The 18,627-nt window shown below is 33.8% G+C and overlaps 1 protein-coding gene across 1 annotated transcript in view; it reads right to left on the bottom strand.

The window, feature by feature from the left end:
- The window catches only part of ZFR (zinc finger RNA binding protein), a 69,068-nt gene that overhangs the window by 14,310 nt on the left and 36,131 nt on the right, over nt 1-18,627 (bottom strand). Inside the window, 7 exon segments of the mRNA XM_039842720.1 lie at nt 5,779-5,874; nt 6,740-6,837; nt 11,435-11,576; nt 13,018-13,168; nt 13,840-14,045; nt 14,961-15,123; nt 18,388-18,533. Coding sequence (XP_039698654.1) covers nt 5,779-5,874; nt 6,740-6,837; nt 11,435-11,576; nt 13,018-13,168; nt 13,840-14,045; nt 14,961-15,123; nt 18,388-18,533 — 1,002 coding nt within the window.

Raw genomic sequence — 18,627 nt, 5'->3', positions numbered from 1 at the left:
AAAAAAAAAAAAAAAAAAAAAAAGGAATAAAGATTCTATAAGGTGTAGGAACAAAAACTTCCAAATTGTTTTAACAGAGTTTGTACATTATTGGCTTAAAATCTGACAAAGAGGACAAACATAAAACTATAAAAAATTATGTCACCGCAAAATTCCAAAATAGACTATTCAAACAGAACCTAACAGTTTATTAAGATTATTCTCATACACTGTATGAGGCTCACCCATGGAATGCAAAGGCAGTGCAATGTAAAAAAATCTGTATAATACACAATATTAACAGATTAAAGGGAGAAAACTACACATTGATGTTAATAACTTGAAAAATTATCTGATGAAGTTCAATTTCCATTCCCAATTAAAAATTACTTAGTAAACTAGGAAAAGATTGATACTTCTAACATGACAAAGAAGTAAATAGCTCAAATAAAAGACTGTATAACATGCTTACTACACTTTATACAGTAGAATCATTTTCAACACAATTACAAACATAACATGCAAGGGAAAGTATTATTTCTTTTATGCTATATTTACTGTAGAAGTATCAATTAAATAAGAAAAAAGAAATAACGAAAAATAGTGGGAAGGCAAAATACCACTTTTAAGTATGATTTTCAGACTAGAAAACCCAAGAGAATCACATGAAAGAAATTATTACAAATAAAAGAATGCAGTCAAGTGGTGGGTTACAAAATTCATTTCCAAAGCTAATAGCTTTTATATACATAAACGATAACCAGAAAATAGAATGTGAGAGGAAAAAAAATTCTAAAAGATAAAATACCTAGGTACAAAAAACCCCAAACACTTAACATGCACAGAACCTATTCAAATCTAAATAGGTACAAAAACTGAATTTCAGTAATGTAAGTAGAACATCCCATAATATAGGCTAAGAGAAGTTAGTATTATAAAAGTAACAATATTCTCCAAATTAATCTATTAATTCAATGCAGTACTATTCTAACTTAGAAAATGTGAAGAGAGAACTATGGAGAAACTGAACAAAATGGTAGTCAAGTTCATTTGGGGGAAAAAAAAAACCATGAGAAAAGCCAAAAAAATTCTTCTGTGCAGGATGGCGTTTATAATGGGGGGCAAAGAACAGAGAGGGAGAAGTGTGATGAAAAGGACATCAGAACTTTGAAAACAACTATGAAGCTTTGATAATTAAGAGTTTAACATGTGAAAAGAAAATGGGCTGAGGAATTAAAGACAACCACATAAATAGGCCCACAAAAAAGAAACCAAAAATGTCTCCAGACATTGCCAAATGTCCCCTAGAGGGCAAAACGGCCCCTGGTTGAGACCACTGGTTTATGATAATGAAATTTCTAACTGGGGGTTGGGAGGGCAGTCATTATTAATTATTAAATGGTATTGGAATAATTGACAATTGGTCTGGTAAAACATATAGCTAGATCCATCTTTAATCCATTTATAATTACTAAATTAATTTTTTAAGTTTACAAGCAATGAATGTATGTATATTTTATCCTGATAAAAGCCAAATATTACCGATCTCAATCCTAATCATCTCTCCCTCTCATTCCTCAGAGACAACCACTAATTCTAACTTGGAAGATATCCTTCTAGGAGCTTTTGTTAGGTATTATAAAATATATATGCGGAGAGGATTCAAGATTGCATAGAATGTAGAAGTCATATACACCTGTCCTCTAGTGGCCACACCAGAGTTGTAACAAAACTACAGAGCAACCAGTACGCAGAGTTCCCAGAGGTCTGGCTGAACAGAAGCCCTACAACTACATCACCTCAAATTTGAGGCCACCTCAAATGGTAGGAGGGGTGGAGATGCAGAATGGCCTGTTCCCACGATCGAGTATGGCAATGGAGAGTTGGGAGGGCTATCTTGGCTGCAGAGCCACCTCCCCCACCTAAGGAGCCAGAGGTCCTGGCCACACACTAGGCCTGGCCCAGGGGTCCAGTGGTGGGAAGAGAAGTCCCCACCCTCCAGCTGTGAAAACAGTGTAGACTGCAGCTGAATGAGACAGAGGGATACAGGAAGCAGAGACCTTCCTCTTAAAGGGCCCGCGCCTGGCTTTACTCAGTGATGAACTTGCTCGCTCTGAGCTCCAGAGCTGCGGAAGCGGCTCAACGAGCGCCAGGGACATACGAGGAGGCACCGAGCTGTTGGGCTTTAGGGTGAAGGCTAGAGGGGTGGCTGGCTCTCAGACAGGTGCAGGCAGAAGCCACTGTTCCTCTGTTGAGCCCTCCCCACTCCCAGGCTGCACATGTAGGCGCCATCAACCTGGATAACAGAGATCGCTCCGCCCAGGGGATTCCCTGAGACTCCACCTCTCCCAACTTGTGGGCCCACCCAAGTGGCTTCTAGTGATTTATTCCATACAAACAGGCTGTCTTGGCTCCTGCTGTGAACTTTCAGAAAATTTCTCAAAGGCTGACAAAACCCAAAGAAGCAGCATCTGGCCTCGGCGTGCCCTGTACCTCTTGCTGAGCAGCCCCAACCCCCGCACCAGTGGCAGCCGGCCGTGGTTTCTGACTTGGCCCCTCAAGGCACCTATAAGCCCAGCACAGGTGGCAGCCATATGTGGGGACTGCTTGGTGACTCTTACCAGGTTGTCCCAGAGGTGCACAAGCTGCACTGAACATGGCCTGCAGCTGGACCCCTCCCAGGTCTATGCACCACAATACACCTACTACATAAAGCCACTCTAGGACCAGGAGATTTAAGATATTCTACCTAATTAACAGAAATAGACACAGGGAGGCAGCCAAAATGGGGAGACCAAGAACCATGTCCCACATGAAAGAACAGAACAAAACTCCAGAAAAAGAACTTCACCAAAATGCAGACAAGCAATATACCAGATGAAGAGTTCAAAACACTGGTTACAAGGATGCTCAAGAAACTTAAGAGAACAGTAGATGAACTCAGAACTTTAAAAAAGAGATAAAAAACAAAAATGGAGATGGAAAACATAATAGGAAGCAAGTCAGAAATGAGGAATACAATATCTGAGATGAAAAGTACACTAGAGGGAATCAGAGTGGATGAAACGAAGGGCTGGATCAGCAACACAGAAGATGCGGTAGCAGAGGACATCCAATCAGAATAGCAACAACAAAAAAGGAATCCAAAAAAATGAAGATAGTTTAAGACGCCTCTGAGATGTCAAGCATAACAACATTCATATCACAGGGGTACCAGAAGGAGGAGAGAGAGCAAGGAACTGAAAATCTATTTGAAGAAATAATGACAGAAAACTTCTCTAACCTGGTGAGGGAAATAGATATACAACCCTAGGAAGTTCGGAGACTTCCAAACAAGATGAACCCAAAGAGGCTCACACCAAGACACATCATAATTAAAATTCCAAAGGTTAAATTCAAAGAGAGAATCTTAAAAGCAGCAAGAGAAAAGCAATACGTTATATACAAGGGAACATTCATAAGACTGTCAGCTGATTTCTCAACAGAAACCCTACAGGCCAGAAGGGCTTGGCACAAAATATTCAAAATGATGAAAACCTAGGACCTATAACCAAGATTACTTTACCTAACAAAGCTATAATTTAGAATTGAAAGAAAAACAAGGAGCTTCACAGACAAGAAAAAGCTAAAGGAGTTCATCATCACCAAGCCAGTATTACAGAAAATGTTGGAGGGACTTAAAAAGAAAAAAATATGTATCAAAAGTCTAAACAAAGAATGGCAATAACTACCTATCTATCAATGAGTACTTCAAATGAAAAATAATTAAATGCTCCAATCAAAAGACAGGGTGGTTAAATGAATGAGAAAACGACCCTTACGTAAGCTGCCTGTAAGAGATTCACTTCAGATTAAAAGACACACAAAGATTTAGAAGTAATGGGATGGAAAAAGATATTTCATGATGGACCTAGAGGGTAGTGTGCTGAATTGAGTAGGTGAGAGGAAGACAAATGCCATATAATCGATTGCATGTCTATGTGGAATCTAAAGAAAAGACAAACAAAAAGGCAAATACAGAGAACATTTTGAGGGTTACCAGACAGGAGGGGGGTTGAGAAGTTGGTAACAAATGGGGAAGAGATTAAAAAGTACAAATTGATAGTTATAAAATAGTCACGGAGATAGCAAGTATAGCATAAGGAATATAGCCAATAGAATTGTATTAACTATATATGGCGTTAGAGGAGCACTAGATTTATTGGGGTGATCACTTTATGAGTTAAATATAGGTGTCTAATGACTATGTTGTACACCTGAAACTAATATTGTATGTACTGTATGCCAACAAATGAAAAATAAAATTATTAAAAAATATATTTGCACCTGTAGAAAATAATTTGATACGGAAAAAAGCTCTGATTTAACCTAAAATATAAGAGGATTTTGTAAGTAGAATGCAAAATCCAGAAGTCATAAAGGACTGAGTTAGAATTTGTAAAAATCAAAAACTTTAAATAGGAAAAACTATCATAAAGTCGAAAAACAAACAAAATTTTTTTCCCATATGAAGGCTAATTTATTATACAAAAAATATAAATTATTAAGAAAATGATGATTAACTAAAGAACTGACAATTAAAAGAGAAAATTACAAATGGCAGCAATTACTCAAAGAAATGTAAATTAAAAGACACTATTTTTTACTTATCATATTGTTAAAAAGTGTGATGATACCCCCCAGTTAGTGAGGGTGTGAAAAGAAGGATCATTCCAATAGTTTTTGGAAGTTTTAAATGACTCAATGTCCTGGTAAACAACTGGCACATGTTCTTTGACCTTGGAATTCCAGCCCCAGTAATTTATCACGTGTATTAATACTCACAAAAGTTTGACAATATGAATATATAATAGCAAAACACTGCAAACAACCCAAATGTCCAGCAAATACAGATATTAAATAAAATATGGCATGTTCATACAAAGGGAATACCATGTAGTCAATGCAGATGAGGTAGATCTGACTGCCCTTCTCAAAGAGCTCCAAAATGCATTTGTTAAGAAAAGATGCAAATAATGTAAAAACCATGATTACTTCAGTGTTTAAAAAAAAAAAAAAAAAAAAAAGAAAAGAAAAAGAAAGATAGACTTAAGGTAACCCTGTCTATTCAACTCTCACTAACCCAACCCAACTCTGGAATCAGTAGGTTCAACTGTAATTCTGAATGATTCTTTCCACTCTCTGAATTCGTTCTATTCAGGAATCAAAAAGGTTCAAACATCAAAGAGATACTTGTATATGTATAAAAACAGAAATGTATATTATGTCTATGTACGTCTTTTTTTTCTGGAAGAAATCACAAAAAAACCTGGTAAGATGTAATTCACGTTTAAATGACAAGAAGGCTTTCACTTCTTTTGTGTTTCTGTATTATTCGAATTTCCTACCTTTATTCATTATTTTTTAATATTTCTGAATTTTTTAAAATCTTAATCTTATCCACTTTTTAAAAAATGTCAACAGAATCCTGCAAAGGGAGACTAACAGCCAATTTTTAAGTCTTTGTACCTCTATGTATGTAAAAGCCAATTAATAATGGCTGTTAATTAAAACAAAAAAAGGAGAGGAAAGTAAAAAAAAAAAACCCATCAAGTGCAATTGTTTAAATAGTAAATTCTCAAAAAATTAAAAACTCTAAGACCACCCTCCAAGATTTCTTACTAGAAGAGGAAAGAAACTATATTTAGGAAATGAAATTAAGTTGGTAAGTATTTGATAAGTATTAGATGAGACTATAAAAATCATAGAAATATTTCCTAAATGTTTATTTTTCACACCGTATAGTTACATACTACTTACCCAGCTTGGAAAATCAGACCAAGTTGGAACTCGCTGACATAGGTCCCGGAGAATACGTATGATAATCACACAGGACTGCAGACCATTAGCTCTAGCCTTGAGAGCAACACAAAAACCAACTGAATTAATCTTAGAAATATTAAAAATATCCCTTGATGAAAAGAAGTTAAAATACCACTGTTCAATGGAAGCTCAGATAAAAACAGAACAAAAATAACCACACTTAAAATTGGATTCAATGAGCTGCCATTTACAGCAATATTTTATGCCAGGGTTAGTATTTAAAAGCTGGTATTTTAGGTCAAAGTAAACAGATTATACAAGAATAATATTTCTTGATCCCCTGTGGACCTTGACCTGTGTTCATTTAAATCAGTAAATTAAAAAAAAAATCTGCCTACATTAGAAATAAAAGAAAAAGTAAAGAGCTAAAAAGTTTGTCTAGGGACTGAAAGGTTAAGGAAATCTGTTTGGTTTCCCTTCTGTGCCTTTGCATGACTGCAAAGTCACTAAACCAAACAGTTGCTTCCTCACCTTTCACTCCCTACACTTATAAACTTAGAGAAAGAGGGGGAAAAATCTTAAAACTATACACAAAGCTTTAAACACATATTCCATTATTTAAAGCAAAGTTAATCTGCAGCCTTATGGAACAAAATATAGATACACAAACATGTGATGTTCCTGAACAAGTCAACTTTAAATATAGCCACTAAAAATAAAAATAAAAAAACCCAAACTACAAAACACCCCCAAAACCTAAGTTTATTGTCAAATTAATAGTAACTGCAATATGCAGATCTTCAAACTCAGCTTTCTATGTTAACATATTTTCTGGAATTTAATTTAAAATAGTGTTGCTTGGGCAATCTTTTGCAATGTTTAAACACAGTTAAACATGTTGTACTGAACTACTCTCTCTCATAAGGCTACAATAAAAAAGTAAAATGATGTTCCGAACCTGGAACCACTTAGCGTGGCGTAGAGCAGCCAGAGCGTCAAGGCATTTTTGCCTGTCCAAGACGTCCGGTGGGTCTTTCACCATACCCGAGGTTACATCTAAAATGGATTGAATTGGCAAAATGCAGTGAGGAATGGGTGTTTGACCAGGTGAGCAAGACACTTCCTTAAAGTAGCATCAGTGTCACACGAGCCATTTGAGAGTAATCTGCATTTTTATGCATCCAGGGAATTATTTTAAAAAAATTTACATAATCCAATATGACAACCAAAAGAATTAAACTCAATTTAGGAATATAATATTTTTTGCAAATCTAAACCCTACCCACCAAAATAAAATCAAAAGGAAGGATTACTGGACACAGCGCACCAGCACAAAGATAACAAGACAAGAGGGAACACAAAAATCCACCATAATAAATGAGAATGTACAATAAACTATTGAGTTTGTTCAGTATTCTAAATAGTCATAGGTTATTCTGGGGCTAATATAGCAAAGAGTGATAAATATGAAATGACAATAGAGCAATAATCACAGAAAAAAAACCAAAGAGCCAAAATTGGCATTTCTAAGAGTTCAATACTTTCTCTTCCATAAGTGGATTTTAGCTGTAAGGGAACATGAAATGCCCTTTATAATTCAGAGTTCCTATAAAGCGTTCAGAGTTCCAAAGAATAACTGGAGAGAAACAGTGGGTAATGTACAAAAGGGCAGTTAGGAACTAGCATGGTTAACAGAACAAGTATAGAAATAGAAGAGATGCAATAAGCAGAATGCTTTGATGATAATATGTAGGGTCTAAGGTTATAATTACTAATTTCATTCAGATTATTGTTATTAAAACATAAATGAGCTAAAGAAAACTTGACAAGAAAATCCAAACCTGAACCAGGACAAGAGGTTAACAAGAGGTTCATAAAAGCAGTTGCAGGGCCAGCTTTATATTCCTCTAAATATATCTATAAAATGTATATAAATATAAAAGCAAATTTGCTCATCAAATATTCATAAGTAAACAATGATTAAGTCAATCTAATTCATAACTCTTGATGATTTTAACAGTATATTTTCCAAATACAGAGAAATTACATACTGGGCAACTAATCTATTGAATTAAACGGTCTTCTGCCTAAAGAGCATCAAAATTATGGGGGCATTTGGAATAAAATTTATTAAATCCCTGAGGGCACCAAATCAATGAGGAAGAAAGAAGAAATGTATATGATAAAGGTAAAAGTTAAACATGATTTTACTTTAAGAGTACTACTGGGCAAGTACTTGACTATACATTTTATATGAGCATTCAGAAATCTTAAGGGATCCTTGACCCTATTTTCAGTAGATAACATATAAAAAAGCATATTTTAAAGTAATAAAGAATTTCATCCTGTCTGGGCTTTCTTTTGTTAGTTCTTACTCCTCAAATATTCAGATGGCACAGATTTTTCAGAAGACATATTAGAAGGGAGATTTACAAATAATCAAAGTTAATACTATGTGGTTTTCTGAGAATGAACACTAAGAGGAATCTGGGTACTAAAAAGAAACTACTGAGACAAAAATACTAGTAATTTTTAAAGATAATCTCAAAACCTGTACAACCAACTACTAAATCCAGAAATATAGTGAACATAAGAAATGGGCTATTCTGAGATAAGAAAAAGGAACACAGGAAAGCACAGTTAACTAAGGAAGTAAAAAAGAAAGGGGTGGGGGGGAAACACTCCTCAAAGCAGGGTTAAGAACATGCTTAAGGACTCTCTGAGTCCCTATTTATTTACTTTATTTGCTAAAGCTAGAATGCAAATAGGTGACAATGTGCAATCTCTTTCTAAAGTTTCTAAATTTCTAATGTTAATTCAGAATGTTGTGATTTCCAACAAAATGTAAGAAAAAAATTTTTTGCACACAAACTTCATAACTTTGGACATTTCAATAATACAACTTCAAAGATGCCAAGACACCTATTGCAATTTAAAAACAAATTAAGAGTTATACAGAGAAAATTGTTAAATTTAGAGTGTGGATTTTTGCACCCATTATGTATTTCAAGTGGATTAACCCCTTAGACGTATTGTACTAAAATCACACTTGTTGCCTAATACCCAGTTAAAACAAAACAAAAATCAGTTAATTTATTAAAAAAATAAAAGCAAATTCTTACCCTACGTGAATGTATTTCATAAATTTAAGGGGTTAATCACCAGTTAGAAGACATGCTGTGTCCACACTATTTTATGATTAAAAGTTAATGGGAATATATTAATTTAAATTAACATGGTTATGTAAAATATATAATCCACCCAACCATTTAAAAACTAGTGTGAACACTGCTCAATTCTAGAAGAGACAAAGACAAAACAAACAGAACAGTCACACAAAAGACAATAAATGCCAGGCTCTGCATCCAAAATCCCTTCTTAATCAAATGGCAGGTGTGACACTGAGCTTTTGAAAACCTTGGTCAAAAATCCTTCCGATGTCTTGGCAGCAACCCCTGACAGGAATCAATCCCCTCTGCTAGAAGGCTTTGGACCGGGCCTGATAAGCTACAGGTGGAAAAAAACACACACAATACTTGACTTGCTGCAGAAAACACTCTGTAGCAAGGGTTAGAGCATTTTGAACATTTCAAGCTTCAAGTCAATTAAATGTTTACTTAATATTTAACTGTCAAACACAGTACCATAAAATAGATCTGCCATGCGTTTAACAGTTATTTGGGCAATTTAATCACTTCCTTTAAATCATTTTGATATTAAATAGGACCATTACGCATGGAAGAGGCTACCACACTATGCGCAAGTCTCCCAATTTACAATTGCTCTTCCGGCAAAGCCTTCCTTACCCCCTGTACTAACTCCCCAAAGCAAGCTATAGGTTTTAAATGATTTTAAGACACAGAGCACTGGGAGCTGCAGTGAGAAAGAATACATACCGTTATTCTGCAGCAAGAAAGAAGCAATCTTCATAATGAAGCTACGGACATGGTTTACTGCAGTTATCTGCAGCAAGGAACTAAAAATGTTTCTACACTTTTTGCACATCTAACTTTTCAGCTCAGTGTCTTGAAGTAAAATCTTCCAATTTTGGACTGATCATTTTTCTCACCATAATATTTATGAAATTCAGAACAATAATTCTAAATCAAGTCTGGGTCAGACAAAAATATAATTTTGTTTCCTTTAGAAGGGATAGGTTATCAAATACTCTACTACAAATATGATACAATTAACTAGACTTTTGCAACATAATAAAATGACTTGATACTGCATAAATTAAACTAAGCTTAAATACAAATGATAAAATATGCTCTGAAATAGTTAAATGCTTATACAGATATAATTTCATCCTAAGTACAGCAATTTTACTTATAATATATATTAGAAGATTTCTTTTTCAAATCCTAAGATCAATATGCTGCATATGAATTGACCGCATTGACTCGGGAGCTGTTTTTCCAGTAATATCCACCACTAGACCTTAAGTGGAAACTCATGTTTATATAAAAGATCCTTTACAAATATCCCATTTATTTTTAAGATGCAAAGCTTATACAACATACAAGTCCTGATATGATGTATATATAAAGTATGCAAAATTAGACATGCCTCCTAATGACCATATTTGTGAATAAAATATTCTTTTCCTGGGTTTTAGAAAGCCCAGTGCCTTAAAAATTGCTTTGCTATATGAGAAATCAAATTTAAAGTGACAGTAATTGAGAGCCTACTGTAGCTATTTTAGACAAATTTTAATATTCAATATATAAAATTCTTTTCTTCTTTACATCTATCACAAAGAAATATTAGTGTAGATTATAACTCCATAATCAACAAGTTATGTACAAAAACAACATGAAAGGAAACAAAGTAAATTTTATCTGACCCATAAAACAACAGAACCAACATTCGGCAGACACTGACCATGCTTTTTGGCTTAAAAGCTTTTGAAGCTTTGAAAATGTTACAGAATAGTCCCTAAAGCAACATTGCTGGCACCAGCAGGATTTCATATTCTACAATTGTGAAGTAAGTTTAAAAACCCTGAGTTATACTATAACTCACAACTACACCTACACCATGTATTTTTCAATATCTCTATTATAATATTGGGTTCAAAAGCCCAAATCTACGTGCATTAATTAGGATGCTCTCCATTTATAAAAGCGCTCCAAACCAAAGAGCAACCTCAGAGAACTAGAAATATTTACTACAAGTCAAGCCAAATCCATGCATGATTACATATATAACGATACCTCTTAAAAGTAACATGAGTATTTAACCAATTTTATTTCTGAAACTCTCGTCTTTTTATAAGACAAGAACTTCTTAATGGAAGTTAAATTTGTGGCCCCTTACTAGCAACATTTAATTTTTTTCATGTGTCAACTATGCCAGTAAGAATTATTTTGACTTTTTTTCCAGAAATCTGAGGTTAGCAAGAAAAGAAAAAAAAAATCAAGAAAATCAATAGTACCATGAGTGTTTTATATAAAAATACATTACTAAAAAGAGCATTTACTTGCTGGGAAATGATCTAAAGCAAAACTGTTTGCTACGTAAGTCAAGTCTACCAAATTCATATGTAATGCCAGCATGTTGCCTTCTAGGGCTTAATGCCATCTTAAAGAGTAGATAAGTGAAAAAAAAAAGTTAATAGAAAGAAAGGTAGAATGTTTAATGGCTTTCCAACCTCCTTCCCTCATGTTCTCTTCTCGAATAATTGGAGATGTCAGGGTGATAGTGACTTGCATTTTGGGTTCCACACACGAATTCAAAATTATTGCCGCTTCGGACACAGCACACTTTATGTCATACTTCTCGGGACTTATAACCTACATAAGGAAGAGCACAAGAAATTTAGTTGGACCTTTTACATTATCAGACAAGGCAGTTTCATTATGGCTCTTTCATTTTTCTCACTACTTTAATGCAAATATCATTAAACTCTTGTTCCACTTTCTTTTCAGAATTCTTTGAATTCCCCTAAACCCATTTCTAGAAAATGGGGAGAGTAATTCTATTTAATCTATAGGGCTGTTGGAGGATTAAGTGAATTAATTATAAAAAGCAATTAAAACAGTACCTATAGTACATAGTAAACACAATATAAATGTTAACTATGACAACGATGATGATGAAGAATTCTATTTCTCTTGCTTAGCCACTTGTACAGTTAAATATGACTGATTTGGAAAAAATATTCTGCTTTTAGCTTAATTACCTGTTAACTACTTAGTTAAGATATAATATTTCCTGCCTTGTAGTTTTACTAAGCACCACAATTAGGATCAAGGTGTTTCTTATAATTCTTTCAAAGACCTCAAACTTCTTCTGTCTCCTCATTGTCCTAGCTGTTTCAAAGGAGTAAGAAGTAGACACATAATGCCAATTCTGCTGGCTTCTAATACTTAAAAAGACTCACCCACAGCAAGAAACTTATGTGGAACAATGGTAACATAAAGCAAACAACAGTAAGTGCCAGAGTTGTCAGAGCTTAAGTTCAATAATGTGCTTCCTTATCCCTTTTGTTATTAGTTGGTGTGCTGTGGTCAGGTACTATTCTGACTCATTACTACAGAATACACACTACCAGTGACATGTCAATTCTTGGATTTAGAATGCCTAATTAAACTGCGAGAGATTTTATCTTAAATCTCAGTCAGAGTTTCTGACAAGCTAATTTGTAAAAGCTTTTAAAATTCAAATTTAAGAAAAATTGCTTTTGTAGGACCAAAAGGGGATATTTTATTAATTGTGCATTGTCATGATTTGCTAACTGGACACTGGAGAAGCAATTCCTATTGTTATAAGATATAGAAAATTGAAAATAATCAGAATAAACCCAGGGAAATTTGAACCAGAAAGACTATATTTTAGTAAGTATACTTTATTAAAAACATGTATTCAAGCAAATAGACAAAAGGTTCACAAATTTAAAAAATTTATGCTTGTTTTATTAAAAAAAAATCACTTTCTGTTCTGAACAAACTGTCTTCTTGCTGATGATTCAAATCTTGTAAAAGGACAGAAAGAGGACATGCAATTTTACATTTTAATTAGCAAGATGGCTTCATGCCAAATACAAGCACTATAAAACCTAAAAAGACAAAATAGAAAATAGCTCTACCAATTTGCACAACCAAGAAAAAACTCAATAAGCAAAGTCAAGCCAAAAATTTAAAGGCTGGCTTAGGTTTAAAATGAAGTGCAGTTAGTCCTGCCAAAAACTTTGAACCAGACAAGGGGTAAAATGAATATTTCCATAATACTTACAGCAAGTTGTTTGGGTAGATTTTCTGCAATACGGCTTAATAATGTCTTGGAAGGTTTCTCTGAGCACAGCAAAACAAGGTTGACATTTCTATCTCCTCGGAGCAGTAATCCTTTTGCCAATACTCCCACTCGCAAAACTCCTTTTAAAGCTCTGCAGTAAAATCAAATCAAATTATGACATTTCTCTTCTTAACCAGAACCACGATAATCTCTAAACACAATAGCAAATTAAATAACTCTCATATTACTAAATTTTTCATCAATTACAGTATAAAACATTCAAAATTTTACAATTATCCTTCCTTTATATAAGAAATGTAGATAAATAAATCAATTAAGAGCTAAGTTCTCATAGGGACAAGTAAAAAGCAAAAAAACATTGTCACATATTACAAATCAGAATCAGTGCCATTCCTAATACAAAAAATTTTCCAAATAAAGGGATCAAGAAAAGTTATAGATTACAGTGCAAAACTTATGAAAGATACTACTAAAGCTTGGGCTTCATGGTCAATGTATTAAGGAAAAAGAAGTCACTGCAATGAAGACTGAACATGGGATAGTTGCAACAAATAAATAAAAACTGAATAGCAACTGAATGCAATTAGAAGACTGCAAAGGCAGCTTTGAAAACAGACAAAATAGTTTTATATAAATTTAAATAAAGCAGTTGAATACATTATATATCTAATACAAGCATGATAAGACATGTAGACTCACAGAAGAGGGTTTTCAGTCTTTATAACTTTTACTGCCAAGTTTAAGAAGTCCATGTAAGGAAAAGCAAAAATGTATTATGTATATAACTGAAAACAAACACACCTGTCTTTACCTCCCTCTTTCTTATCATCTCCCTCTTTGCTCTTGCTCTTCTCATGTTCAGACAAACTATCTGAAACAAGTTTTAAAGCACGCTCAGTGATGGAAACGATTTTCTGAACTGCCTGTAATTCCTCTTCAGTTGGATAAATGGTTGCATGTTTTGTCATCACATAACGGTCATCTGATGAGTCAGGACGACGTAAGGGCTAGAGAAAAAAATGTTACGTCATTTTAAAAAGTTTCCTGAGCAAAAGAGTAAACTATTATTTCTTAAATATACATATTTTTGTCATATCTTTTTAATAACGAACAATTATGCAAAATGTCCCTTTAAAACTATCTTCTCTTTTGCTATTTCAATAAAAAGAAAAATGCAAACTATGGCAAATTATACTACCAAGGGTGTGTATGTATGTGTCTATATATATATTTTGCCTTAAAACAAGCAAAATTATAATATGCATCATCAAAAGTTATTAAAACTTTTTCAAACTCTAAAAAGCAGTGATTCTAAAACTGTTTTTGCTTTTCAATAAAATGTTTTATGTTCTGTGTAAAGACAAATGAGAAACAAAATAGGTTAAAAAAGAGAAATTTGCTGTTTTCTAAGTGCTCTCTAAAAAACCAAACAAATATCCTCTTGTTATCTCGCAGTCTAAACTTCTATGAAATGTTCCTCACACCCAAAGGTGTCTCTTCTTTTACCCAGCTTCCACAGAACACAAACTCTAAGATGCAGACCTTTCCTACAGTTTTCCTAATTTATCAACTGTGGTGCAAATCTTGAACTATTTACTTATTACTCCTGATCCTAGTAGTAGGTTTTAGATAGTCAGGATCTGAAGGAAAAGATACGAAACCACTGGTAATGGAATTATAAGAAGCTCTACTCCCATTGAACTTATATTTAAAAGAAAGAAAGACTCATGGAAACTCTATGAAGTCCTTATACATAAAGACAAGAGCTAAAACACCTGTAATAATAGAAGGAAAAATTCTAAATCAAATTAAAGTTACATTGAGATTGCGAGGTTACTAAATCTTAGTCCCCCAAACTGTTATCTTCTAATTCTTAACCAGGCTTACACTTTTGCCCCATTATAAACAAAGTGAACACTCACTGCAGGTCCCTGCGGCTGAGGAGGCATGCCTGGTCGGACTCCCAGAAGTCCTAATGGACCTGGGGGACCATGAGGATAGCCACCATCGGGCATTCGGCGGCGATCATCCCAATGATGCTGTTCTTCCTCCATTCTTCTCCAGTACATGTCCTCTTCGTAACGTCTGAAACACAAAGAATGACATTACAAGACTGTAAGAAAAATACAGCCCAAGAACTTATGGCAATAACATAAAAAACATTGTTAAAAAAAGCCCCAAATCAGCCTAATACCTTTTTTTCCTCCTACATCTGATTTCCTTTATTGTTTTCATCCAGAAGTAAATGGAAGTGAATGCAAGTAAAAAGAGAAGGTGAGAATACAAAGAGAAAAGCAACCCAAAATTTCACAGTTTGAGGTCTAAGTTGAAATAACAAGCATCCAAAACCTGAGTTCCTTCCAACATCTCCCTCTTTAAGGGAGAGATTAACTTAAATGCCCTAAAGTGGCCAGAGTGATGATGTGTGTGAGTGAAATACCTAAAGCACATTAATTTAGAAATTTCTTCGTGTCTCCAAAGAAATGTGCTCTTTTTCTCTTTAAAGAAAACCTCTTACAACTACCTTTAATTTCTCCTTTTACGATATAGGCAGGGACAAAGACATTTTTTCTACTATGAGAACAACAGTGCAAGACTAATGGCAACTTACATTCTGTCTCATTCTTGGCAACATATTAAGGGTGATGGAGACTACAGTAAAGTAGAAAGTATGAGAACAGCTGTGACTTAGCTCCTATTAATTACTACCATAAGGTTGTTATCTGAAGGTCATCAGGATTTTAATGTTTTTAAATGTCTTTAATGTTGGTTTTTAAATGCTGGTTCAAATTTTAAAATGCCATGTATACCAAATAAAACACCCATGGGCTGAACTTGGACTGTGGGCAGCTGGTATGTAGTCTCTGCTTTAATGGCCAACATTTTCAGAATTTAACTTTTCACCATCTCACACTCTGTTCTATCCTCACTTTTAGCTTCAAACTAGGATACCAATAACTCCCAAGTGAAATCATATCTCTAAAGCAAATTTTTATAGCAGTAAGGTTTTACTAGACAAATGTGTTCACTACAAAATCTAAGAAGTATGCTTCTTAAGCAGCACTGCAGAAACTACCCATTATGTCAGGTTGGGAATAAGTAGTGCTTTTTAGGTCATCCAATTCAGGACTTTAGGAGAAGCACAGAACGATATTTCTATGTTGTTTAGGCCTTGAGAGAAAATGAATTAAAATACTTTGAAGGCTCTGGGAAACCACATTCATACCAGTTTCAAATAGTTTACTGTTATTACTAAAGATGTTTAAAAGTTAAATAAAGGCATTGTTCACCAATTCACATTCAGTGCCTACTACTTCCTGGCAAATGGTAAGTACTTAATAAATATTTGCTTATTGGAGAAAAAAAACTGCACAGTCTAGGTATAGAGAATTTCCAACGTACCACAAAGGCAGAAATTTCATAAAGAATGTGACTAACAGATTTTCATACATTTAAAAAAATTGATACATAAATAACAGCAAAAACTGTTTAGAAGTAACGCATTAATAATGGCTTAATAGCTACAACATAAGAAGTGTCTGTATCTGTATGAATCAACAACACCTAAGTAAAAACAGGCAATTTAAAATGAAAGAAATATAAGTGGTCGGGCATGAAACAAAAACTCAGTTTGCTAGTCATATAAACAAAAATGGCTTTCATGTTTCACTCTTTTATTGGTAGAGATTTTAATAAGTTACAGCAGTGGTTCTCAAAGTGTGGTCCAGGGACCTCGGATGGTACCTGAGACCCCTTCCGGGGATCCATGACATCGAAATTACTTCCACGATATTAATTTTCCATTCTCTTTCTCTCATGAGCATACAATGGAGATTGAGGCAAATGTGGTTATCATAACATACTGAACATAGAAACAGATATGTGAACTATGCTGCCTTCTCTTAAGCCAGACATTAAAGAAATTCACAAAAATGTTAAAACGATGTCATTCTTACAGAAAGTTAAAGTTAATTTTTAGCATGTTATATCTATTAAATATATTACGTTTAACTACATTTTAAGTTAAAATGTCATTTTAAAATGAATGAAAAAATATTTAAACTTCTCAGTTTTAATTTCTAATACAGCAAATCTTGACAGTTATAATCTACATAAACAAAAGCTCTTAAAAGTTTTCAAAATGGAAATCAAACACTTCCATTTTGGGGTTATTAGCAACTAATCATGATTTATAGCCTCAAGGATAGCCCATGTAGTCATAACAGGAAAATACTGGAAACAATCTACGTATCTAACAACATGGAACTAGTTATAAAGAATATTTTACCTCTGCACAAGAGAATAAATACTATGTTCCCATAAAAAAAAAAAAATCCTGGCTTAATTTTAAGATATGTAAATGAAAAAAAGTGGGTTATAAAGTATGTGTACATTATGCTTCTGTTCTTATTTTTTGAAATTATGTTTTAAAACTGGTATGCAAATATTCATAGGAGCAGCATTTGTGATAGCAGTATCTATGATAGCCCCAAAGCAGAAATAATACAAATGTCCATCAACTGATGAATGAACAAAATGTGGTACATCTATAATAGAATATTATTCAGCCATAAAAAGGAATAAAGTACTGATAAATACAATAATATGCATGAACCTTGAAAAAATGCCAAGTGAAAGTAGCCAGACACAAAAGACCACATATTGTATGATTCCATTTATATGAAATCTCTTGAATAGGCAAATCTACAGAGACAGAAAGTATATTAATAGTTGCCTTGGGGTAGAGGGAAGGGTTGGAGAAAAAATGGAGGCAATGATTGCTAATGGGTTCGTGGTTTCTTTTAGGGGTGATGAAAATGTTCTAAAATTGATTATGGTAATGCTGCACAACTTCTATGAATGTGAATTGTACAATTTGAACATCTGTCAGTTATTATCAATAAAACTGAACATATCTCTGGAAATTATGTTTTCTCATTTCTCCTTCCTTACAGCCTATAAAGTTTCTATAATGAAGTTTCTTTTTATAAAAACACACTAAGATGTCTAGAATCTACCAAATCTTATACTTGGAATATTTTTATCATGGAACCAAATGTTCTATTTTGCTGTTTTAAACTGAGGCATTTATTTATAATATTAAATTATTTCTCCATATAATTAACCACATAATGCCTAATACCAAAGCCATGATCAAATACCAGAACACCCAATAACTTAATTTAATGCATTTCTTTTCTAGACCTGGGATCTTCTGAAAAGCGAATATTAAAACTACATTTTATAAATCTGGACTGCTTTGAATAGAAGATGCATACTCACAATAGCTAATATTTTTAGAAAGGCTGAACCACTTACTATTATGCTGCTAAAAGTTAAAGATATTACCTCATTTCCATTCTCCAGCGTTCTTCTTCTTCTCGTCTTCGCCAATACTCCTCTTTTTGCATTTGTTTCCTCATTTTTTCTTCTTGAATCTTTCTTGCTCGAATACTGGGCTTTACTTCCACTTGCAAATCTGGATTGACTTTTTTCTGTTGACAAGACATTTAAAAAACTAGTACTCCTGCCAACAATCTACACATTTTTAAAATCATACAATCACGGACACGGTTCCTTAGTGTAGCG

The sequence above is a fragment of the Pteropus medius genome, unplaced genomic scaffold (genome assembly GCF_902729225.1).
Source record: "Pteropus medius unplaced genomic scaffold, Ma_sr-lr_union100, whole genome shotgun sequence".
NCBI classification, from domain to species: domain Eukaryota; kingdom Metazoa; phylum Chordata; class Mammalia; order Chiroptera; family Pteropodidae; genus Pteropus; species Pteropus medius.
Note: the sequence above shows the minus strand (reverse complement) of the source record. Positions and strands in the feature narration are given on the sequence as shown.